Source organism: Oncorhynchus keta, chromosome 33 (genome assembly GCF_023373465.1).
Source record: "Oncorhynchus keta strain PuntledgeMale-10-30-2019 chromosome 33, Oket_V2, whole genome shotgun sequence".
In the NCBI taxonomy this organism is placed as follows: domain Eukaryota; kingdom Metazoa; phylum Chordata; class Actinopteri; order Salmoniformes; family Salmonidae; genus Oncorhynchus; species Oncorhynchus keta.
The window spans coordinates 22,543,952-22,570,133 of NC_068453.1; the positions used below are offsets into that span (position 1 = coordinate 22,543,952).

The 26,182-nt window shown below is 40.9% G+C and overlaps 1 protein-coding gene across 3 annotated transcripts in view; it reads right to left on the bottom strand.

The window, feature by feature from the left end:
• LOC118366402 (anoctamin-4-like) overlaps positions 1–16,102 on the bottom strand; it is a 48,006-nt gene extending 31,904 nt beyond the window's left edge. The window contains exons 1-4 of one of the 3 annotated variants that reach the window (XM_052492470.1): positions 15,848–16,101; positions 15,671–15,746; positions 14,393–14,473; positions 9,989–10,225 (exon numbers count right to left, since the gene is read on the bottom strand). In XM_052492470.1, the coding sequence (XP_052348430.1) occupies positions 9,989–10,225; positions 14,393–14,473; positions 15,671–15,746; positions 15,848–15,895 (442 nt within the window). In that variant the 5' untranslated portion in view covers positions 15,896–16,101. Of the gene's footprint in view, positions 1–3,658; positions 4,043–9,988; positions 10,226–14,392; positions 14,474–15,670 lie in introns of those variants that run through there. The other 2 variants (XM_052492469.1, XM_052492472.1) reach the window with 2 other exon arrangements.
• Positions 16,103–26,182: the final 10,080 nt, after the last annotated feature.

Consider the following 26,182-nt stretch of genomic DNA (forward strand, 5'->3'; position numbering starts at 1 on the left):
TTCGCTGTGATTGGCTCAGTGTTCAATCACTCATGGGGACAATACGTCATCGCCAAGTTTAAGTCCTTAGTAAGAGTAGACATCCAAAATTTCAGCCCTTTGGGTCCTGCCATAGAGTTATATTACAAATCTCAAGATCATTGCCCACAGATAAAATTATGTCAAATCACGTTATATGTACAGTAGCTTTGATTGGACTGATCATGTCAACATCCTACTTTCAAAGTATTGGCTAGCAAGTCATCCTCATGAATCAAGTCAACAATCTACTGGCAAATTATTTTTAATCCTCGTCATATGAAGAGAAATAATGAAGAGAAATTATAGATAAAACATATCAGTGCTCATCGGCCATTGGACATAAAGATTACACAACCAGTTGGAAATCGCAAATTCAACAATGAGTGGTTTGTAAGAAATCAGTGGCTGACTGCAACATTGCAAAGCAACCCCTAGCCTGCTATTCAATGGAGTGGCTGTGTTTTTTTCAGAGTTCCCACCATAAATCCAGAGAATGCCAGACTTTGATGACAAAGTTTGATGACAAAATTTGCCACAAAGGACCTCCGCGCCACCTTCACAAGGTGAGTCCAAAAATGTTTTGTATGCTGCTGCAAAAATGATGTAATATGCCAGGGCGATATGTATACTGTAGCTAAGAATGTAATACTAAGTGTATGTTGTGTAGTAAGCTGTTAGTAGCCCATGTGCCTCACCCTAATCACTTGGTTAATTTTCACCAACGTGGCATTGTAAACACATCATTTGTGGCAGGTGTGTGGTTACTTGCTAACTTTTTTTGTACACTTTTGACAGTGCTACTGATAGTAGTGGTGGCGCTTGGCCTGCACATGCAAATTCAGGACACACAACATTCTGTAATAGAAGGTTGTGAGTTCAAACCCCCGAGCTGACAAGGTACAAATCTGTCGTTCTGCCCCTGAACAGGCAGTTAACCCACTGTTCCCAGGCCGTCATTGAAAATAAGAATGTGTTCTTAACTGACTTGCCTGGTTAAATAAAGGAAAAAATAAATAAAAAATTGTGTTATTTGACGTGTCAAATTAAAAGCTTATTTATTGCGTCACATAGTGTTATATGACGTGTATATTTTTTGACACACAACGACCTAAACGGAGTTCAATGTGCCTCACCTTAATAATTTGGTCTATTTTCACCTCTTATTTTTGCCTACTGTTCTAACTTGGTGGTGCACAGGTAGCCTATAACCTGTTTTAGAGAAATTTAATAATTTAATATTGTAAGAGCTTTCATTGTCTGTTTATGTGCCCCCTTTATTTATCCTACGGTTCTGACTTGTTGTACAGGGAGAACACTGTAAGAACGGCCCATGTTCTGAACTCTGTCGCTGTACATTTCAAAAGTGCTGAACAAATAGTTATATTGACTACGTCCGCCCTAGCTCGCTCATTAATGTCTTAATCGAAATTACGGATTGTCTCTTATCCGCTTGTCGTCCTCTTATGCCATAGTTTGTACATCTCAATTGTCAGTAGCAACCACAGTTGTTTAAGCAAGTCATCCATATCAGCTATGTTTTTTGAAATGGCAGTAAATGAGGCTGAGTTAACTTTCTTCGCTGCCAGACAAGGCTCAGCTGACAGCCAGGTGTAGCAGTGGTAAGGTGTTGGGACTGCTGTTGGGACTCTGCTGTTGGGACAGCTTTAACCCTAACAGTTTGAGGGCACTGTTTGTCACCGTTACAGTGCAATTAATGTATTGTTTAGTGTTGTGTAGTGGCTTTGCTGGCATGCATCCCACATTTTGTTTGTTTGCCCCACAGAGATTTACATACTAAAATCGCCACTGTTTAGCTAACATGATTTAGTCTGGCTCACAATTCACAGCAAATTTTATTGGTCACATACACATATTTAGCAGGTGTTATTGTGGGTGTAACGAAATGCTTGTGTTCCTGGCTCCAACTGTGCAGTAATATCTAACAACTCACAACAATAGTGTTTCCTACAAAATAATAATTCTGTCAAGAGTCAAATAATTTTTCCCTCATTCACATAAATGTCACCTTTTACATGTTGAAAAAGAGATTGTTAGTATTGATTCAGAATATTTCTTTCACATTGATTCTGTATGAAATTCTATGGCTTAAACAGTTGGCACTCATTAGATCTGTAGCATTATAAGACTCTCTGTCACACCTGCATTTGAGTGATTCCATACGAAACCAAGACAAAATGTAATAAACTCTTATTCTTACTCTTATTAATTATTTCTCAATTACACTTTGATACAAATGTCAAATATGTCAACAATCCCCCTCCCCCCCATTTAAAAAAAAAAATGAATACAATTGTGAAAATCCCCCCAAAACCATGGTATTTCTTTGTCCTGGTTTCATATGGAATCGCCACTCATTTGTAACATAAGCTACTGGTGAGGTCACCTCAGCCTTGGCAGCAGAGGAAAACAGACAGAGCACCGAGATATTTTGGGATGGACGCCCATTTTTGGATCTGAATGTCTGGAAATGGTGAACTCGTCATAAACTAGACCACCTACACAATATATTCATCATGGAATCTACAAGCAATCTAAAACTGTTGAACAGGACAGACAACAGCAAATATTGCATGATACCCAGTCAGACACACCGATTAACCAACAATCTAGGCGACATGAGAATATTTAAAATCAGAACTAGGGTTCAAATCAATAGTCAAAGTTAGAAGCAACGTAGTTTCAGTTGCCTTTCAAATAGCTAGTTAGCGGAAATAGTTATTGGGTACAATACAACTTTTGTTGAATATTAAGATGTTTTGCAACAAAGTGCATGAACTGGTAGTTATTCGGCGAAAAATACTTTTGAATTGAATGAAAAATGCTACAGTATAACAGTATTTATTGCTAGTTGATTTGTAACCCTGAATCACAACCACTGATGATTGTCAGTGCGAAAATTTATTCTCCAATGAGATCGCTAGCGCCTCCTCAGTTCATATGACATAACCTTGCCTTCGCATGACAGCTCACAGTATGTCTTCGCATGACAGCTCACAGTAGGCTAGCTGGTTGGGTAAGTGAGAGGAAAATAAAAAGGGGGGGAGGAGTTGCCCTCGGGACCAGGTATCAAGAAGACAGAGGAGGGTTCTGGACCACGACACCAGCACAGTCAGGGGACAACAGACCTCCAGCTCCGTCAGGCCCCGGGGCAACACAATGGCTGTTTCACGCCTGCCAGATGGGCAACAGAGCTCTGACCCACATCTCCTTCCCTGAACCATGCATAATGGAGGAGTGTTACACCTAGGACACACAGCTCATTTACAACCCTCGGAGTGAAACTGTGTGGGAGGGAGGGCGATACGGGAGAGAGAGAGGGAGAAAGAGAGAGAAGGGGGGAACGGGAGCTAAGGAGAGAAAGAGGGAGAGAGTGTGTGTGTATGCACGTGTGAAGGTCAAATGACTGTACAGTTCAGGAACACAACAGTGTGAAAAGAGAACAGAGTTGATAGACAGTAAAAGAAGATTACATGTGGGTCATAGCATATGAGTGAGGGACAGAGAAAGATCGAAACAGAGGGGGGCGAGAGCGAGAGAGATTACTGCAGCAAAACCACTACAGAGGGGAGGGGGGGACACTGCTGTGGGTCTAAAACAAGTTGCCTGCAGCACTCACCATGCGAGGTGGAGAGGGAGAGAGCTTCAACCTCTCAAAGGATAACAGGAGAGGACGACACTGCTCGGGGGCCGACCCAGTGGAGGCTCCGCAAGCGCTACACTAGCTAAACTTGGCTCCCCTACTCCCCGCAGGGGGAAATGGAAAAGGACCTTCTGCAGAGGCAATCAGCTGCATTCCCCATGTTTACCTCCACTCCCGAGCACCGCGGTGCTCTGCTCTAGCTTCTGAGCTCCCTCACATACAGACACAAACACTCTGCTCATCCCCAAAACATCCCTCAGATTATATAAACCTCTGTCCAGCCGGCACGAGGCACAGCTCAGGAAGAAACAGATGCAGACCAGTTTAGATCCTCTCTCAGGGAAAAATACAAGCAGAATGTTTATGCAGAGGGAGGGAGAGAGCGAGGGGGAGAGCAAGAGCGCTGCAGACAATCAGTATTCTTAATCAGTTATCCCCATCAGCCAATCCGTGGGAGAGCAGCTTTGAGGGTAGCCAATCGGAGCAGGGGTGGCTCTATCAGTGTGGTTGTTGACCAAAGGAATGACAGTTGCTGCTGCTCTGGGTGTTAATGTGTTTTTTTTATAGCCAGCACCTCACACACACGCACGCACACACACACACACACACACAAATACATAATTGTTGTGTAGTGTGTATATTTTAAAGGAGCAACCCCTTAGAAATTTCTACCATTAGTTACCCTACTTGCATGCAACACTCAGAGCGAGTGTCACGCTACTGCAAATGAAACAAACCCTACATATATAATTGCTGGCTGCTTTCCAAAAGTGTGTTTTCAAAAGTCTGTTGTACGCTTTACCATGTTAGTAACACTATTTTAACTATTTGTTTTCAGGCAGGATCCAACTGGAACACAGTCTGCTAACCAGTGGTGTAAAGTACTTAATTAAAAATACTTACAAGTTCTATTTAAGACTTTTTTTTCTGCAATTTACTATTTATTTTTTGTCAACTTCTACTTTCACTTCACTACATTCCTAATGAAAATAATGTACTTTTTACTCCATACATTTTCCCTGATACCCAAAGTACTTGTTACATTTTGAATGCTTAGCAGGACAGGAAAATGGTCAATTTCACACACTTATCAAGAGAACATGTGTTCATCCCTACTGCCTCTGATCTGGCAGACTCAATAAACACAAAGTGCATCATTTGTAAGTAATGTCTGAGTGTTGGAGGGTGCCCCCGGCTATCTGTACATTTGTAAAACAAAATGGTGCTGTCTGGTTTGCTTAATATAAGGAATTTGAAGAGATTTATACTTTTACTTTTGATACTTAAGCATATTTTAGCAATTACATTTACTTGTGATATAAAGACTTCATAGGGCTGCAATCCCGTCAACGGGATTGGTATGACAACAGCCAGTGAAAGTGCAGAGCGCCAAATTCAAACAACAGAAATCTCATAATTAAAATTCCTCAAACATACACGTATTTTACACCATTTTAAAGATACACTTGTTGTAAATCCAGCCAGAGTGTCCGATTTCAAAAATGCTTTACAGCGAAAGCAGCACAAACGATTATGTTAGGTCAGAGCCAAGCCACAGAAAAACACAGCCATTTTCCAGCCAAAGAGAGGAGTCACAAAAAGCACAAATAGAGATACAATTAATCACTAACCTTTGAGGATCTTCATCAGATTACACTCTTAGGACTTCATGTTACACAATACATGTATGTTTTGTTCGATAAAGTGCATATCAAAAAATCGGCGCGTTCAACTAGTTCCAAAAACATCTGGTGATATTGCATAGAGCCACATAATTTTACAGAAATACTTATTATAAATGTCGATGAAATATAATTGTTAGACATGGAAATATAGATACACTTCTCCTTAATGCAACCGCTGTGTCAGATTTCAAAAAAGCTTTACGGAAAAAGCAAACCATGCAATAATCTGAGAACGGCGCTCAGAAAACAAATAGAGATATCCACCATGTTGGAGTCAACATAAATCAGAAATAACATTATAAATATTCACTTACCTTTGATGATCATCATCAGAATGCACTCCCAGGAATCCCAGTTCCACATTAAATGTTTGATTTGTTCGATAATGTCCATCAATTTGTCCAAAGAGCTACTTTTGTTAGCACGTTTGGTAAACAAATCCAAAGTCATGAAGTGCGTTCCCTAGTTGCAGACGAAATGTCAAAAAGTTCCATTACTGTTCGTAAAACATGTCAATAGATGTATGGAATCAATCTTTAGGATGTTTTTAACATAAAACTTCAATAATATTCCAACCGGAGAATTTATTTGTCTTCAGAAAAGCAAAGGAACGCAGCTACCTCATGTGAAATGCGTGTGACCAGTGCGTGACTGCTGGCAGACCTCTGACTCATTCCTCTCTCATTCGGTCCCACCTCACAGTAGAATCCTCAAACAAGTTTCTAAAGATGGTTGACATATAGTGGAAGCCTTAGGAAGTGCAACATAACCAATATCCCACTGTTTATTCAATAGGGGCTGGGTTGAAAATCGACCAACCTCAGATTTCCCACTTCCTGTTTGGATTTATTCTCAGGTTTTTGCCTGCCCTATGAGTTCTGTTATACTCACAGATATAATTCAAACAGTTTTAGAAACTTCAGAGTGTTTTCTATCCAATACAAATAACAATGTGCATATATTAGCAACTGGGAATGATGAGCAGGCAGTTTACTCTGGGCACCTTTCATCCAAGCTACTCAATACTGCCCCTGCAGCCATAAGAAGTTAAGTATTTTTAGAACTAAATACTTTGACTTTTACTCAAGTAGTATTTTACTGGGTGACTAACCTATACTTGAGTAACTTCCTATTAAGGTATCTATACTTTTACTTAAGTATCACAAAATTGGGTACTTTTTCCACCACTGGTGCTAACCAGAAATACACTGTGTGTGCATGTGTTTGGTTAGGTTTTCTGATGTACAGTATGGTATTTCAAATATTGGATTCACAGTCAACCAATAAGGTGGAAAGCATCCACATATTATTTCAAAAGGTCAGCGGTTGGTTGTTCCACCTCAAAAAGCACAAGAAAGAGGATTTACACCCACCATCTCAGATTGTTCTGAAATAGTTTCTGTTGTTAGAAACATAAGATTAGCATTCCTGCAACATTATTTTGTTGATATATTAAGCTAGTTGATTGCACCCAAATTGGCAATTTTAAATGTATAGGATTCATATAATATTCAATAAATATAATGCCCAACATCCAATTTGGACCAAACTTTTTCCTAACAATGAGTTAGACATGAGGAATCCAGAGAAATTTTCAAAAGCCACTCACGGACCACCAACACCCCACACCAATTTATTTGAGTATTATATGAATCCTTTAAATAAAAAATTGCCAATTTGGGTGCAATCAATTAGCTTAATTTCTCAGAGATCAAATTCTATTTCAACAAAGTATATTTCAACAAAATAATGTTGCAGGACATTTTATCTGTTTCTAACTACATAAATAATTTCAGAACAATCTGAGATAGTGGGTGTCATGGCTTGCTGAAATGACATGGAACGATCCAGGTGTGTTCATACTATAATGTGATTCCAGGATACTCTCTTCTGTGAATCTCAGAACCAACAGAATGACTCGATTTACAGTGCCGTGCGAAAGTATTCGGCCCCCTTGAACTTTGCGACCTTTTGCCACATTTCAGGCTTCAAACATAAAGATATAAAACTGTATTTTTTTGTGAAGAATCAACAACAAGTGGGACACAATCATGAAGTGGAACGACATTTATTGGATATTTAAAACTTTTTTAACAAATCAAAAACTGAAAAATTGGGCGTGCAAAATTATTCAGCCCCCTTAAGTTAATACTTTGTAGCGCCACCTTTTGCTGCGATTACAGCTGTAAGTCGCTTGGGGTATGTCTCTATCAGTTTTGCACATCGAGAGACTGTATTTTTTTCCCATTCCTCCTTGCAAAACAGCTCGAGCTCAGTGAGGTTGGATGGAGAGCATTTGTGAACAGCAGTTTTCAGTTCTTTCCACAGATTCTCGATTGGATTCAGGTCTGGTCTTTGACTTGGCCATTCTAACACCTGGATATGTTTATTTTTGAACCATTCCATTGTAGATTTTGCTTTATGTTTTGGATCATTGTCTTGTTGGAAGACAAATCTCCGTCCCAGTCTCAGGTCTTTTGCAGACTCCATCAGGTTTTCTTCCAGAATGGTCCTGTATTTGGCTCCATCCATCTTCCCATCAATTTTAACCATTTTCCCTGTCCCTGCTGAAGAAAAGCAGGCCCAAACCATGATGCTGCCACCACCATGTTTGACAGTGGGGATGGTGTGTTCAGGGTGATGGGCTGTGTTGCTTTTACGCCAAACATAACGTTTTGCATTGTTGCCAAAAAGTTAAATGTTGGTTTCATCTGACCAGAGCACCTTCTTCCATATGTTTGGTGTGTCTCCCAGGTGGCTTGTGGCAAACTTTGAACGACACTTTTTATGGATATCTTTAAGAAATGGCTTTCTTCTTGCCACTCTTCCATAAAGGCCAGATTTGTGCAATATACGACTGACTGTTGTCCTATGACAGAGTCTCCCACCTCAGCTGTAGATCTCTGCAGTTCATCCAGAGTGATCATGGGCCTCTTGGCTGCATCTCTGATCAGTCTTCTCCTTGTATGAGCTGAAAGTTTAGAGGGACGGCCAGGTCTTGGTAGAGTTGCAGTGGTCTGATACTCCTTCCATTTCAATATTATCGCTTGCACTGTGCTCCTTGGGATGTTTAAAGCTTGGGAAATCTTTTTGTATCCAAATCCGGCTTTAAAGTTCTTCACAACAGTATCTCGGACCTGCCTGGTATGTTCCTTGTTCTTCATGATGCTCTCTGCGCTTTTAACGGACCTCTGAGACTATCACAGGGCAGGTGCATTTATACGGAGACTTGATTACACACAGGTGGATTGTATTTATCATCATTAGTCATTTAGGTCAACATTGGATCATTCAGAGATCCTCACTGAACTTCTGGAGAGAGTTTGCTGCACTGAAAGTAAAGGGGCTGAATAATTTTGCACGCACAATTTTTCAGTTTTTGATTTGTTAAAAGTGTTTGAAATATCCAATAAATGTTGTTCCACTTCATGATTGTGTCCCACTTGTTGTTGATTCTTCACAAAAAAATACAGTTTTATATCTTTATGTTTGAAGCCTGAAATGTGGCAAAAGGTTGCAAAGTTCAAGGGGGCAGAATACTTTCGCAAGGCACTGTAACTCATCACCATTGGCACTGATAAACACTGTACTGGCCTAACTCCAAAAAGCACAGACACTACTCTCATTATCACTTGAATCAGCACATCTATCCTGAACAAATATATAAACATAACATGTAAAGTGTTGATCCGATGTTTCATGAGCTGAAATAAAAGATCCCCGGAATTTTCCATACACACAAAAATATTATTTCTCTCAAATGTTGTGCACAAATTTGTTTACATCCCTATTAGTGAGCATTTCTCCTTTGCCAAGATAATTAATCCACGTGACAGGTGTGGCATATCAAGCAGCTGATTAAACAGCATGATCATTACACAGGTGCACCTTGTGCTGGGACAATAAAAGGCCACTCTAAAATGTGCAGTTTTGTCTCACAACAGAATGCCACAGATGTCTCAAGGTTTGAGGGAGCGTGCAATTGGCATGCTGACAGCAGGAATGTGCACCAGAGCTGTTCAGTTCTCTACCATGAACCACCTCCAACATTGCTGAGAATATGGCAGTACGTCCAACTGCCCTCTCAACCGCAGACCACGTGTAACCACACCAGCCCAGGACCTCCACATCCGGCTTCTTCACCTGCGGGATCATCAGACCAGCCACCTGGACAGCTGATGACACTGAAGAGTATTTCTGTCTGTAATATAGCCCTTTTGTGGGGAAAAAACAAATTGTTATTGGCTGGACCTCGCTCCCCAGTGGGTGGGCCTGGCTCCCCAGTGGGTGGGCCTGGCTCCCAAGTGGGTGGGCCTATGCCCTTCCAGGCCCAACCATGGCTGCACCCCTGCCCAGTCATGTGAAATCCATAGATTAGGGCCTAATGAATTTATTTCAAATTAATAACTCAATAAAATCATTGAAATTGTTGCATTTATATTTTTGTTCAGTATACATCTCCTGATGGCTCTCACTACTGCCATCTACACTGATTACAGTCAAGCCAAAGGTTCTGATCTTGGGCAGGATAAGCCGTTTCTAGACGGGATTTTTTGTGACCAAACCACAGAGCTGAGATTAGAATGAAGTCAGGGTTCAAAGTTGAAAAGTGAAACCTTACTTGTGCTGCTATCGCTGATGGTCTCCTGGCTGGCGCTGCAGTGGGATGATATAGGGTTGATTGACAGGGAGGCAGGACAGGACACTGGCTCTTGGTACTCAGGGAGTTGCGGGGCTGCGGCAGCGGAGGCCTCAGAGCGAACCCCATCAGGACTGTCACACAGGGGGTGACCTCTGGGAGGGAATGGACTGTTCCAATGAGAGATACCAATGGCCACTTGGCCCCCGAGATCAAACCCTGTAGGGAATATTAATATCTCAGACTGAAAGAGTTTCTCAAAACATAGACTCCCTTCCTATAACACATAACCCTGGAAAGCATATGAATGTGAACACTTGTCCTTGCAACTTGCATACTTAGTCTATTTCTCTTACAGCAATGTCAGGGTTCTTTGAAAATCCTTGATATTGAATAGATCCCAGAAAGGCAGACATTGCAGAAAAATCCCATTCCTTGAAAAGGGAAATTAGTGATATTATTCAGGTTGTTGCTCTCTGGAGGATTGAGTTTCCACTTATGATTACATTTCCCATATCTCAGAAGTTCAGGGTTCCGCTTCCCTAGTTGAACCAATTTAGCAAAATGCTGACATATTTCGCTCTCCCAGTTCAAAATAAAAAATGTGGGTGCTATGTCCATAACAATGCTGCTCTCTAGTGGTTGATGTTGCTCCATGACTGTCCTTTCCCTTGTTTGATGAGTCCATCTTCGTTTCTCGTTTGTCAGTGGTCTACTTCCACATACATCTTGGGAAGTATCATAACTAAGTATGAGGAGGCTACTTATGACAAAAAGGATGTTTTGACGGTTGACAACTAAATATTTATTAAAAAGGTATGTTGTGAAACATTTCCACCTGCAAGCACCTTTGTGGAAGTCTGTCAATTCTGTAGAATTAAATAAGAAAAATATGGTAACATTGATAGCATGCTGCATAGTGTACTTATTTAACTTGAATTGATTTAACAGAGTTTACTTTATGCATTTGACTTTCCTTTTGAAGCATGCCACATGAAAGTTGAAAACAAACCCAACAATCCTAAAGGCATTGTATGAACTCAAATGTCTCTGTCCACGCTCAACAGGCATCAAACCAAAGAGCAAATAGAGCCTTCTTTAGCTTTTATGGAAACACAACCCCAGCGCATTATAAGATACACTTCAAATGAGTGGATTTGGCTATTTCAGCCACAACCGTTGCTGGTAATCTCCATAGACAAACATTGACAGTAGAATGGCCCATACTGAAGAGCTAGTAGCCTTCTTATTAATGCTGTGTAAAGCATCAGTAGGCAGTAATGCATAATTAATTGCATTTTTTATTAGGCTATACATTACACTGAAGCAAGCACTAAAATGAAAAAAAAGGTATTGCCTTTCGGGTGGCAACTATATTACTACTATTTATTCATTAACATAAATCTTTATTCCTATCATTGCAAATGTAGTGGATCCCTGGGAAATCTCAACCTCCATTGCAACTGTATTCTACTTGAAATGCTATAGCATACAAGGTACTCCACACCCGTGTGTGCTTCAGGGTGCCCTCTAAAACCATCCATGCAATGAGCTGTTTGAATGATACATTGTGTTCTAAGCAACATCTCTGTCGCAGTCATCATAAAAATAAATGCCCTGCCTAGCTCTCTGAGGAACGTCAGGCCCAGATCACCACCGCCAGCACTTCCTGCCTCTTAGAGGGACCAAGGTACACTACAATGCAGGTGCCTAGAATTGGGCTAGATTTGTATTATTTTATATTTATTAAGGATCCCCACTAGGCAGCAGCTACTCTTTCTGGAGTCCAGCAGCAATAAATCAAATCAAATTTTATTGGCCTCATACACATATTTAGCAGATGTTATTGCGGGTGTAGCGCAATGCAAGTGTTCCTAGCTCCAACAGTGCAGTAGTATCTAACAATTCACAACAATACACACATCTCAAAGTAAAAAAATAAATTGCATTAAGGCAACATATACATGACATTACATTTCATAACACTTTTCACAACACATTAAGTATGTTACCTCAGGCTCTACTCTACTCTACTACCACAAATCTACAATACAGAATCCATGTGTGTGTAGAGTGGGTGTATTATAATGTATAGGCGTGTGTGTGTGTCTCTTCACCATCCCCGCTTTTCCATAAGGTGTATTATTATCTGTTTTTTAAATCATCAGTTACAGTGCATTCGGAAAGTATTCAGACCCCTTCCCTTTTTATACACTTTGTTATTCTGAAATGGATTCAATTTAATGTTTTCCTCATCAATCTACATATTGTAGCCCAATATGCCTCTCCTGAGTCCGTACTGGAGTAGCAGCGATGGGACAAGACTGTAACTACCAATTGGATATCATGAAATTGGGGAGAAAAAGGGGTAAAAAGTACTAACAACTTAAATATAAATATATATATCACACAAAAAAATAGCAGAAATACTCAGACCCTTTGCTATGAGAGTCAAAATTGTGCTCAGGTGCATCATGTTTCCATTGATCATCCTTGAGATGTTTCTACAACTTGATTGGAGTCCACCTGTGGTCAATTCAATTGATTGGACATCATTTGGAAAGGCACACACCTGTCTATATAAGATCCCACAGTTGACAGTGCATGTCAGAGCAAAAAGCAAGTTATGAGGTCAAAGGAATTATCCATAGAGCTCCCAGACAGGATTGTGTTGTGGCACAGATCTGGGGAAGGGTAACAAAACATTGAAGGTGTACATTTAAGGGCCCTGTTCTGAGCCAATTGTAATTTTCTGACGTCCCTCTTTGTGGCAACTGACCACACGACTGAACAGTAGTACAAGAGCGACATAATTAGGGCCTGTAGGACCTACCTTGTTGATAGTGTTGTTAAAAAGGCAGAGCAGCGCTTTATTATGGACAGACTTCTCCCCATCTTAGCTACTGTTGTATCTACATGTTTTGACCATGACAGTTTACAATCCAGAGTTACTCCAAGCAGTTTAGTCACCTCAACTTGATCAATATCCACATGGTTTATTACAAGATTTAGTTGAGGTTTAGGGTTTAGTGAATGATTTGTCCCAAATACAATGCTTTTAGTTTTTGAAATATTTAGGACTAACTTATTCCTTGTCACCCATTCTGAAACTAATTGCAGCTCTATGTTAAGTGTTGCAGTGATTTCACTCGCTGTAGTAGCTGACGTGTATAGTGCTGAGTCATCCGCATACATACACACTGGCTTTACTCAAAGCCAGTGGCATATCAGTAGCAAAGATTGAAAAAGAAGGGGCCTAGACAGCTGCCCTGAGAATTATGTTGGAGAGGAAGCATCTGTTAGACAGGTAACTCTTTATCCACAATATAGCAGGGGGTGTAAAGCCATAACACATACGTTTTTCTGGCAGCAGACTATGATAGATAATGTCAAACGCAGCACTGAAGTCTAACAAAACAGCTTCCTCAATCTTTTTATTGTCAATTTCTCTCAGCCAATCGTCAGTCATTTGTGCAAGTGCTTGTTGAAAGTCCTTCCCTATAAGCAGGCTGAAAGTCTTGTCAATTTGTTTACAGTAAAATAGATTCATCATGGGCTGTGATCAGCTGGCCTGGTCAATAAGTGAATTCAAACAATGGTGAGTGCAACAGTCAGTATGTTTGACCAGGAAAATATTCTGCATCAATAAATCAATTCAGTGAATTTGATTAGATGTAACTCATCACTTTAGAACACCATTTGCTTGTAATCCAGGAATTGTCCATGGCTATAATACGCTTATTCATTTCCAATAATCAACAGCCCTTACTAGAGTAAAGACTACAAAGAACCAATAAAGTTGAATTAAGGGGGAACTGATTGTCAATTAGCACTTTAGGGGACCCATAGTGATGCAGAGTACCCTATCCTGGCCAAACAATGGGGAAAGATTTTAAATCACGCTCATCCAGGGGGTATATTGACTCCTCTGAAGGCAGCTTATTGAGAAAGGCTATTGATTTGTCATTTTCTGAAGACTAGAGGTGGCTCAAGGTAAAGCATGTGTGCTACATTTAGAATGATCAATCTGTGGATGACTTGTGCCTGGTCAAAAACTCATCCATGCATCCATTATACATTAGCTTTTTATCTAGGCTACTCTATATCCATTTCATTTGTCAAGAACTCCACATACAGCACCTGAGGAATTGATAATGTGCAGGTGTGAAAGATACATGATATTGGATCTTGTCTACTTCTACCTGAAAGGATAGACATATTTTTTAAAAAGTCTGATTTCTTGGTGTGGTCAGCGTTTTCACACAGGGTCTATTTTCCAAACATTTCTGAAAGTTTCAGCGTGACTTTTTCTGACCAAACCAAATATGGCCTCCCCTTGCGGTCTCTTTGGGATATAGAGTAAGACATTCTGTAAAGTACAATTACCGATGGTGATCTGACTGACGCAGCTGTAAAAGGTTCCCGTTCCAGTGGAGACGTTGTAACTGCCACTGCTTGGTTCACGGTCTGGAAAGACAACATTATCAGTGGTTGCCCTTGATCAGAGCCACTCTCACATCACACTCAACCTTCAAGAACATGTTTATTTTCCCCAGATAACCTGGATTTATCCCATGCAAGGTCACACACAGTAGTCGATTTACTGCTTTGGACTTTCTTGGAGAACATTTTTGTGTTTTAGAACAGAAGACAAAAATCCCCCCATTGGTTTGATTAGCCAAATCTTGCCAGAGGCTGCTGAAACGTACTAAATAAATAACGTCTGTTTTTGGATGGACTTTTGTGTCTGGGTTGGGGAAAATGATGCAATGTAATCAATACTGTACTCAGAGATACATGATTCCTTTAATTCAGGAGGATGTTTGTTGTTGCCACTGAAAATGGACTGAAAACATTTTTGCCTAACTATCCAATGTGTATTTAAAGTAAAGGCACACTAGATAGGTCCTAAATTGAAATACTGTCTCCACGTCCACTACAAGACCTATGTTGAGTCAGACTGCTCAAAAAATGCAATGGTCAGTCATTAGCCAAAAAGGCATTAACATTTTGGAAACGTTACTAATTATATTGAGGAGAAAGGGTGCCAACATTTACAAAAAATGACTTAGGCCTACTTCAGATAACATGATGCAAAAGGTTTAAAAAGACTCACATCTTGTATTTCCACACTTGGTGTCACATTGGAATACTGGTGTGCATGCATGTCAATGACTCCATCATGGATGAATGCGAATAGGGAGCAGTTTTGCTGGCTACGATTATGAGGGTCACCCAGTCAAATAAAACATTAACCCTGAAACCTATGGCTGATGAGCTGAGAAATAACCAATTAAATCTGGGTCATCAAGGGAAATGAAAATGTTAACGTTTTATTAACTCTAAGAGTTGGCCTATAGAAAAACAATCACATTTAGGCTTCATCACGACTATACATGATTTATATTAAGCCTCTCTCTCTGTGTGCTTGCTTATGGCTACTCTTAAATTGTTAATTTAAAGTTAGTGTGGAATGTTAGTGTAAATTGTAGTACACTGTACATTTTGCTACATTGTATCACCACCCATGCACCAACACTTATCTACAGAATCAGATATAAGCGCTCCTGTGTAAAGGGGTATTCGTTTGTTTTCATTCATCTATTGTCGTCTACTTTGAAAACCTTACAGAAAAAAATATACAATGCTGTCTTTGGACTTTACCTGCTGTGGAACAGGAGGATAGCCGCGTGTCTGTCGCCAGTGCTGGGCTTCCAGGACACACCCGTCCCGTTTCATCCTGAGATTGCAGACAAACAATATGTTCATTGACGTCTCCAGTTTTACATCCCCGTTGCTGCTCGGTCCCCCCGTTGCATATCCCTGGTTGAATCCTCATACCCTTGTTGAGCTGACGAACCAACCGAACATCAGTCCCAGAACAGTCATGATCCACGAGCATCATCACCAGCAAGTTCAATTCAAAGCCTGGGATATGTTAGCCAGCCTACATGTCTCGAGCACACGTGTAGGTAATATTTGAATGACTATAAATAAATACAGAACCTAGCCTACAACTACTCAGGACATATAACGTTTTATTATGTATAATTTAGTTTGCCAGTCTGGTATCGTCCACCCTGACTTCGTCCTTCTAGAAAGCTTGGAGAATAAGGTATATGGATTTAGCAGTGGGCGAGGAGTTTGGGACAGGCTGGTTTTCATGCACGTCATCCAGGTGGCACCCTGCCACACTCTCCTGAGTGATCATAGGCTGCAGATCAATAGATGGACGTGTTCCTACAGCTAGAGACTTACAAAAGATGCATCTTTATAAGTTAACCATGAGTGTAGCATATTTCTGTAGCCTAAGCCCATTAAATATATTTGAACCTTGGAGACATTTTCTGATTAAGCACACAACCCTTTATTGAAAATTAGCCTACATTTGACTGACATCAAATAACAAATTATGTAGCATATAGCACATTGTGTGTATAATGCTATTATAAAACAATATGGCGGCATTAAGTAGCCTATTTTAATTTCACTAGTTCTAATGCCAGTGTTTGAGTTTTCACCCGAAATGATACGGTTGGGATAGGGATAGCGTAACCCGTGATATCACTCCGAGGGTGTCTCAGGTGGAGTTGGGAAATGCACAAAAATAGGACAAATAATTATAAGCACCCACCAAATTATTCTTGTTGCAGATCTGTGGTTACATGCAATTACGGACTCTCTTAAAGAGGGGATTATCCTGCACAAAATGTCTACATAAAAATGTATGAATGAATCAGCAGTTAAATATAAGTAGATTAATGCATCACACATCAACTCTAAATTGTGGATGGTTTGCATGGTACAGTGAGTACAGATGGCTTTTATCATTAACACAGATAAACACCTAGGTGCAGAGCTGGTCCACAGCATCTTTCAGCACTGTCAGATTGTGCTATAACCTCTGAGTCTCAATATTTTAGTCAGGATTTCACATTGGAGGGAGCTGTTTATTATGCAACTGTTCCAAAACACTTATGCAATCAAATTCTCAGATGATTCTACCAATGAGGAATACCAGTGTTTATCGACCTGTGGATTGGTGTCATCAAAATGGTATAATCCTGGATCACCAGGAACTGATCTTTGGTGTTCAACAGGATATCTACAACACACCTGTCGTGGTCAAACCAAATCAAATTGTATTGGTCACATACACATGTTTACCATATGTTATTGCGGGTGTAGTGAAATGCTTGTGAGTTTAATATGATCCACAACCAATCCATATCCTAAAATGTCCATGTGAATTTCCTTTGTAATAAGAGGTTAATGACCAAATCTACTTATGGCATCTAGGCTAAGGTCAAGGTCTTTTGGGTCAAGAAGACAAATGTTGTTTCCATGTTTCTGCTCCACCATTCAGTTTCATGTAGTACAGAATGACTACATGAATGATATGATATAGCAGCTACTGCCACCCTGTACAGCTTAAAAACACGATGTTGACTCCTGCAAGTTTGTTAAAAAAAATTGTTGGCCACTTGCACTGAAAGAGTCCTTTAAAAACTAGGCTAAAACTTTTCAGTGCAGAGGATGAAAAGTATGTGCATTATATGTTTGCTCAGATGCTGTGAAGTGGAATCTCAGCTAAATCGATGTCTAAAACAAACATGGAGGTATCTCAAATAGATTTTCAGCTTGGGCATAAAAAACACATTTATAGGACACAGTTTGCATTGCAACATCTTAAAACAGGAAAAAATGTGGAGCATGTTTAATCATTTTTTGTGTGCGTGTTTATCAACTTTGGGTGGAAAAGCTCCTCAGCAAAGCACAGCACGGTGGAGGAAGGCCCTGTGGCCCAGGGGAAATAGCCCAGATCCGTCAGGTCATTACTCATAGGCCGATATCCTCAATGCCGTGTTCTACATTCACAAACATAAGATGAAGGACCTGGGGACTTGAAATTAGGGTTTCGCCTTTGCAGGGAACTTCTGCAAGTATCCCTCGCTTTACCTTCACATATTTCAATGTAAAAGGGTGAAAAATATAGAAAAGTTAGAGCTGGGCTGTTTTAAAGGGCCAGTGCAGTCAAAAACCTGATTTTCCTGTGTTTATATGCTATTTCTACACTATAAGGGTTAAATAATACTGTGAGATTGTGAAAATTATGATAATGCCCTTTTAGTGTAAGAGCTGTTTGAAAAGGCCGCCTGAAATTTCAGCAGGTTTTGCATGGGTGGAGTTTTGGCTTTCCTCCAGGTGGTAAAGTTAATAGACCAATACCAAACAAAGTTCCAAACCTCTCTCCCAATAACAGCTAGTTTTCAGGTAACATATCCTGCTGTATTGGGCCTTTAAGGTTTGAGGGATGGTCTCCCTCACCCAGATTAAGCCTAGTCCTGGACTTAAAGCGTGCTCAATGGAGAATCTCCAAGTAAAATATTTTTTAAATTCAGGACTAGTAGTCTAAATCTTTGGCTGGAAAACCATCCTTTAATGTTTGGCAGATTATGCTTCCACATGCTTTGCTTCTCTTATGCTGAATTCAGTCAGTACTTCACATATCAGTATCTACCAAAAATGGTTCTACCTGGAACCAAAAAGGGTTCCTCTATGGGGACAGCCAAATAACCCTTGTAGAACCCTTTTTTCTAAGAGTGTATTTCACACAATTACATTCAATGTTATTATTCAACACGAAACACTTATCTCTCTTCAAAGTACATTTTGAAAAGACTGTTTGGGGTCACGAGCAGCTGCACTGTCACACCATCAGACCCATAAAGAGTGGGATAAGTTTACCTCTAATTTCTGTGAAACACAATTCATATTTTCTGATGAGCTACAACATTATCATAGTAATTTGATATGAATGAAACAAGACTATGGGTTTCTCTTATGTTGAAAAGGGACATATGTCGGTCACTTTTATCTGGAAACCTGGCTCTTCCCATGGTACAGCTTCAGTAAAAGGCAACCTGACACTAAATGTGTGTGTATGTGTGTTTGTGTCAAGGTGAGAAACGATCAATGTCAGTCGCTTCACACCAAGCAGCTGCATGACAACAGCAGTGTCTTTTGTGTTAGGCCTCACTACACAGCTGCACGTCTTCATTTCACTCACCACGTAGCCTACAGTGCCTCCTTACAGCCAAAGAGTATAGTCTAGATACAGAAAGAGGCCCAGAAGCCATCATCCTTGAAGCTGGAAAACTAAGCAGTCACAGCTTCTTTGGCTAGCTCAGCCAAACAGTACAAAAGACATGTGACCATGTCAAGACGCAGAACATGCGTAGTACAAGTTGTTGTGTTGGAAACGTTGACAAGAAACTTTGTTGTAGTTATTGTGTTTGAATTGAATCTGAATCTTATTAGCCACATCAACACAACACTTATGAAAGCCATTCGTTAGGATGGAGTAGCCCACACACATCAAGCAGGAACCTATGTGTTACCTAAGAAGAGACAAAGAGGTGGACTCATCGTTGCCTTTCTATATGGGTTCACGTGTCTGCAATATGAGGGCATGTTCCACTAAGGCTGTGCGAAGTGCTGACTCGGAGGCTTCCTTCCTCAAACTCTCTCTCTGGCAGCAGGGGGTGGGGTTATGACGGGGAGTAGATGCATAAATAGGCCATGGTGCATGATTCCCACTAAACAGATCTCCAAGGCTATCTGTAGCATGACAGATTCCCACTAAACAGATCTCCAAGGCTATCTGTAGCATGACAGATTCCCACTAAACAGATCTCCAAGGCTATCTGTAGCATGACAGATTCCCACTAAACAGATCTCCAAGGCTATCTGTAGCATGACAGATTCCCACTAAACAGATCTCCAAGGCTATCTGTAGCATGACAGATTCCCACTAAACAGATCTCCAAGGCTATCTGTAGCATGACAGATTCCCACTAAACAGATCTCCAAGGTTATCTGTAGCATGACAGATTCCCACTAAACAGATCTCCAAGGCTATCTGTAGCATGATTCCCACTAAACAGATCTCCAAGGCTATCTGTAGCATGACAGATTCCCACTAAACAGATCTCCAAGGCTATCTGTAGCATGACATATTCCCACTAAACAGATCTCCAAGGCTATCTGTAGCATGACAGATTCCCACTAAACAGATCTCCAAGGTTATCTGTAGCATGACAGATTCCCACTAAACAGATCTCCAAGGTTATCTGTAGCATGACATATTCCCACTAAACAGATCTCCAAGGCTATCTGTAGCATGACAGATTCCCACTAAACATATCTCCAAGGTTATCTGTAGCATGACAGATTCCCACTAAACAGATCTCCAAGGCTATCTGTAGAATGACTCCCACTAAACAGATCTCCAAGGCTATCTGTAGCATGACAGAGTCCCACTAAACAGATCTCCAAGGCTATCTGTAGCATGACTCCCACTAAACAGATCTCCAAGGCTATCTGTAGCATGACAGATTCCCACTAAACAGATCTCCAAGGCTATCTGTAGCATGACTCCCACTAAACAGATCTCCAATGCTATCTGCAGCATGACAGATTCCCACTAAACAGATCTCCAAGGCTATCTGTAGCATGACAGATTCCCACTAAACAGATATCCAAGGCTTTCTGTAGCATGACAGATTCCCACTAAACAGATCTCCAAGGCTATCTGTAGCATGACAGATTCCCACTAAACAGATCTCCAAGGCTATCTGTAGCATGACAGATTACCACTAAACAGATCTCCAAGGCTATCTGTAGCATGACAGATTCCCACTAAACAGATCTCCAAGGCTATCTGTATCATGACTCCCACTAAACAAATCTCCAAGGCTATCTGTAGCATGACAGATTCCCACTAAACAGATCTCCAAGGCTATCTGTAGCATGACATATTCCCACTAAACAGATCTCCAAGGCTATCTGTAGCATGACAGATTCCCACTAAACAGATCTCCAAGGTTATCTGTAGCATGACAGATTCCCACTAAACAGATCTCCAAGGTTATCTGTAGCATGACATATTCCCACTAAACAGATCTCCAAGGCTATCTGTAGCATGACAGATTCCCACTAAACATATCTCCAAGGTTATCTGTAGCATGACAGATTCCCACTAAACAGATCTCCAAGGCTATCTGTAGCATGACTCCCACTAAACAGATCTCCAAGGCTATCTGTAGCATGACAGAGTCCCACTAAACAGATCTCCAAGGCTATCTGTAGCATGACTCCCACTAAACAGATCTCCAAGGCTATCTGTAGCATGACAGATTCCCACGAAACAGATCTCCAAGGCTATCTGTAGCATGACTCCCACTAAACAGATCTCCAATGCTATCTGCAGCATGACAGATTCCCACTAAACAGATCTCCAAGGCTATCTGTAGCATGACAGATTCCCACTAAACAGATATCCAAGGCTTTCTGTAGCATGACAGATTCCCACTAAACAGATCTCCAAGGCTATCTGTAGCATGACAGATTCCCACTAAACAGATCTCCAAGGCTATCTGTAGCATGACAGATTACCACTAAACAGATCTCCAAGGCTATCTGTAGCATGACTCCCACTAAACAGATCTCCAAGGCTATCTGTAGCATGACAGATTCCCACTAAACAGATCTCCAAGGCTATCTGTATCATGACTCCCACTAAACAGATCTCCAAAGCTATCTGTAGCATGACAGATTCCCACTAAACAGATCTCCAAGGCTATCTGTAGCATGACAGATTCCCACTAAACAGATATCCAAGGCTATCTGTAGCATGACAGATTCCCACTAAACAGATCTCCAAGGTTATCTGTAGCATGACAGATTCCCACTAAACAGATCTCCAAGGCTTTCTGTAGCATGACAGATTCCCACTAAACAGATATCCAAGGCTATCTGTAGCATGACAGATTCCCACTAAACAGATCTCCAAGGCTTTCTGTAGCATGACAGATTCCCACTAAACAGATCTCCAAGGCTATCTGTAGCATGACAGATTCCCACTAAACAGATCTCCAAGGCTATCTATAGCATGACTCCCACTAATCAGATCTCCAAGGCTATCTGTAGCATGACAGATTCCCACTAAACAGATCTCCAAGGTTATCTGTAGCATGACAGATTCCCACTAAACAGATCTCCAAGGCTATCTGTAGCATGACAGATTCCCACTAAACAGATCTCAAAGGCTATCTGTAGCATGACAGATTCCCACTAAACAGATCTCCAAGGTTATCTGTAGCATGACAGATTCCCACTAAACAGATCTCCAAGGCTATCTGTAGCATGACAGATTCCCACTAAACAGATCTCAAAGGCTATCTGTAGCATGACAGATTCCCACTAAACAGATCTCCAAGGCTATCTGTAGCATGACAGATTCCCACTAAACAGATCTCCAAGGCTATCTATAGCATGACTCCCACTAATCAGATCTCCAAGGCTATCTGTAGCATGACAGATTCCCACTAAACAGATCTCCAAGGCTATCTGTAGCATGACAGATTCCCACTAAACAGATCTCCAAGGTTATCTGTAGCATGACAGATTCCCACGAAACAGATCTCCAAGGTTATCTGTAGCATGACAGATTCCCACTAAACAGATCTCCAAGGTTATCTGTAGCATGACAGATTCCCACTAAACAGATCTCCAAGGCTATCTGTAGCATGACAGATTCCCACTAAACAGATCTCCAAGGCTATCTGTAGCATGACAGATTACCACTAAACAGATCTCCAAGGCTATCTGTAGCATGACAGATTCCCACTAAACAGATCTCCAAGGCTATCTGTAGCATGACAGATTCCCACTAAACAGATCTCCAAGGCTATCTGTAGCATGACAGATTCCCACTAAACAGATCTCCAAGGTTATCTGTAGCATGACAGATTCCCACGAAACAGATCTCCAAGGTTATATGTAGCATGACAGATTCCCACTAAACAGATCTCCAAGGTTATCTGTAGCATGACAGATTCCCACTAAACAGATCTCCAAGGTTATCTGTAGCATGACAGATTCCCACTAAACAGATCTCCAAGGCTATCTGTAGCATGACAGATTCCCACTAAACAGATCTCCAAGGCTATCTGTAGCATGACAGATTCCCACTAAACAGATCTCCAAGGCTATCTGTAGCATGACAGATTCCCACTAAACAGATCTCCAAGGCTATCTGTAGCATGACAGATTCCCACTAAACAGATCTCCAAGGCTATCTGTAGCATGACAGATTCCCACTAAACAGATCTCCAAGGCTATCTGCAGCAAGTAAATGCTGTGTGCCATAGGTTATGAAAACGCTTTTGCACATAGCCTACCACCAGGTAATACAGTATGACACTCGTGCCTCTTGTATTGTCATTCAGCAGAGTGATCTTGGAGTGGAATAAGTCTATTGGTATTTCTGAATGATGAGAGATCGCACTTGTATGTGTTAGCAATAGTGCTTTTTTACATTCATGCTAAGACGCAATCATTACCATGCTCAGTTTGTCTATAAAACACTGTTAAATTTGAAACATTTCTACCGTGTCACCATCTTGAAAGTATCACGTTCTGTGTTCTCGAAAGCGCTCTCATGCACTACTTTACCTGTGTAGTGAGCAGACATTTTTTGGGCTACGTTTTTTGTAAATTAAAATGCATTATACTAATTCCATGACCATTATACACTGAGTGTACAAAACATAAAATCTTTGAGGCATGGTACTCCACTAGGTGTCGAAAGCGTTCCACAGGGATACTGGCCCATGTTGACTCCAACACTTCCCACAGTTGTATCAAGTTGGCTGGATGTCCTTTGGGTGATGGACCATTTTTGAAACACACAGGAAACTGTTGAGCGTGAAAAACCCAGTAGCATTACAGTTCTTTACACTCAAACCAGTGTGCATGGCACCTACGACCATACCCATTCAAAGGCACTTAAATATTTTATCTTGCCTCTTCACCCTCTGAATGGCACACACACAATGCCTGTCTTAATTTTTTCAAGGCTTAAAAATCCTTCTTTAATCTGTCTTCTCCCCTTCTTCTACTCTGACTTAAGTGGATTTAACAGGGGACATCAATAAGGGATCATAGCTTTCACCTGGATTCACCTGGTCAGTCTTTCATGGAAATAACAGAACAAGTTCATAATGTTTTGTAGACTCAGTGTATGTGTTGATGTCATTTTCTTTTAATTGTATCTTGTTTTCTCAGAGGAGAAAAGCATGCAAGCAATTATGTACATATCATTTGTAATTTGCTAGTGGAGAAGGAGTCTAATTTTATGCAAGCAATCTGTTTCCAAGTTTCCTCTCCTCGCCTCCTCGATTACCTGTAGACTTCTTCAAAAGGAGTCAAGGAGAGGAAGGAGGGAGTGGACGTGAGGAATCGAGGAAATCCAATTGAGAAAAGGCCAAGGAGGCATCAAGAGAGGAGAGAGGATGTGAGGAATCGAGGAAAGATTAATTGAGAAACAGACAATGTCCTAACGCTCTCTATGTGTGTATTGTGATTCTAGTGCCCTCTTTTGCCAGTGCAGGCCTAGGCCCGACACCTGTTGCTCCATACCTACAGCCTGACCAGCTGCATCGAGCAGGTCCTGACTCACAGGAATAGGGCTACACACACTTGCACAAACTGCAGAGAGTCCACCGCCTAGAATAAAACAATATGGATGCAGACTATTTATTGGGATTGCATTCTAAGTGGTACTTAGAATGCATTCTAAGTGGTACCTCCTCCTTCCAGAGGAGGTTGGTGGGAGGAGCTACAGGAGGACAGGCTCATTGTAATGGCTGGAATGGATAAATGGAAGTGTACAGTATATGGACAGCACATGTTAGACTCAGCTCCATTTATTCCATCCAGTCATTAAAATGAGTCCGTCCTCCTATAGCTCCTTCCACCAGGCTCCCCATTCCCTTCATAACCTCAGGATGCAGTACCGGCCAGTCATTGATCACATGATCAGCTGTTAGTTTGTCTGTGAATGAGCCTTGGTTATCAATCTTGAGTTAAATTATCACTAGACTGAGACAGAGAGAGTGAGATCTGTCTTTGTGTCAGTCACTCATGCTTTCTTTTACTAAACAATGCAGCATAACTGTCAGTCACTGTCTCACCTGGAAGATAAGTTAGCTGGAAACATGTGAATGAAGAACATGTTAGTAGTACATTCTGAAATAATAAATATAGTATTTTGAAAACTCACCTAAAAAGTTTATACGTTATTAGATACAAGGACCCCACTGGGCACAGATTTCAAATCAACATCAATTCCATGTTTGTTCAACGTGATTTTATTGAAATGACGTGGAAACAATGTTTATTCAACCAGTGTGTGCCCTGTGAGAAGAGGCAGAGAGACGTGAGTCAGATTAACATGATTAGTTATAATTTGGTAATGTCAGAGGTCATACATCCGGGTTTTGACATTGACTGATATATTATAGGACAAGAGTGCTCTCTGTGGTCTCTTCTGCTTCTATGGAAGTCTAGAGTGGTGAGATACTGTTTGTGCTGTTGTATTACACTAACACCACTAGATGGAGTAGTTGTCAGCAGTATGGTGTGTTCTGTCCAGACTTTAGCCTAGGTGTCACAGTTAGGAAGAAGTGAAGCAAACACTCATGCTGATAACCACTACACTTGACTAGCCTGTTTTCCTTCTATATTAATAACCACCACACTGTGACTAGTCTGGTTTCTAGGCAATAGAGCAAATCTGTTCGTGGTTAGTTAGGCAATCTTCTTGTTTACATTTCCCTCAGACGAGAGATTTACAACCTCCACCTGACATTTTGTTCTGGAGCACCATAAAACTTTAGTACTGCACTCTGCTCTTGGCCTGGGTGATCAGTTTAGAACGGATACAAACCCTGCCTATCCCAATAACCAAGAGGAAACACAGTCAGTGTTCTGAGAGTTCCGCCCTGGTTATGGAGTGGAGCGGACGCCTAAGTCACAATGAGCTAGACTTCCTGATCACAAGACAGGGGCAGGATGTGGGTATGTGAGACTGTTGTCACGTACACACACAGACCCTATTCAAACCCTTTACATGTGCACCTTTTATTTCTTTCCACTTTCCTCTAGGTAAGATCTCACACAATTGAATGGGTGTAAGCAAGGGTTCTGTTGTATAGCTTTCACCCATCCAGTCATATCAGATCATTGATTACCTCAAGGTAATATGGAGTCTTTTTTTACTTGAGATCTCAAATTGATATGGTTATAGAGAAATATCTGTTGATATATGGG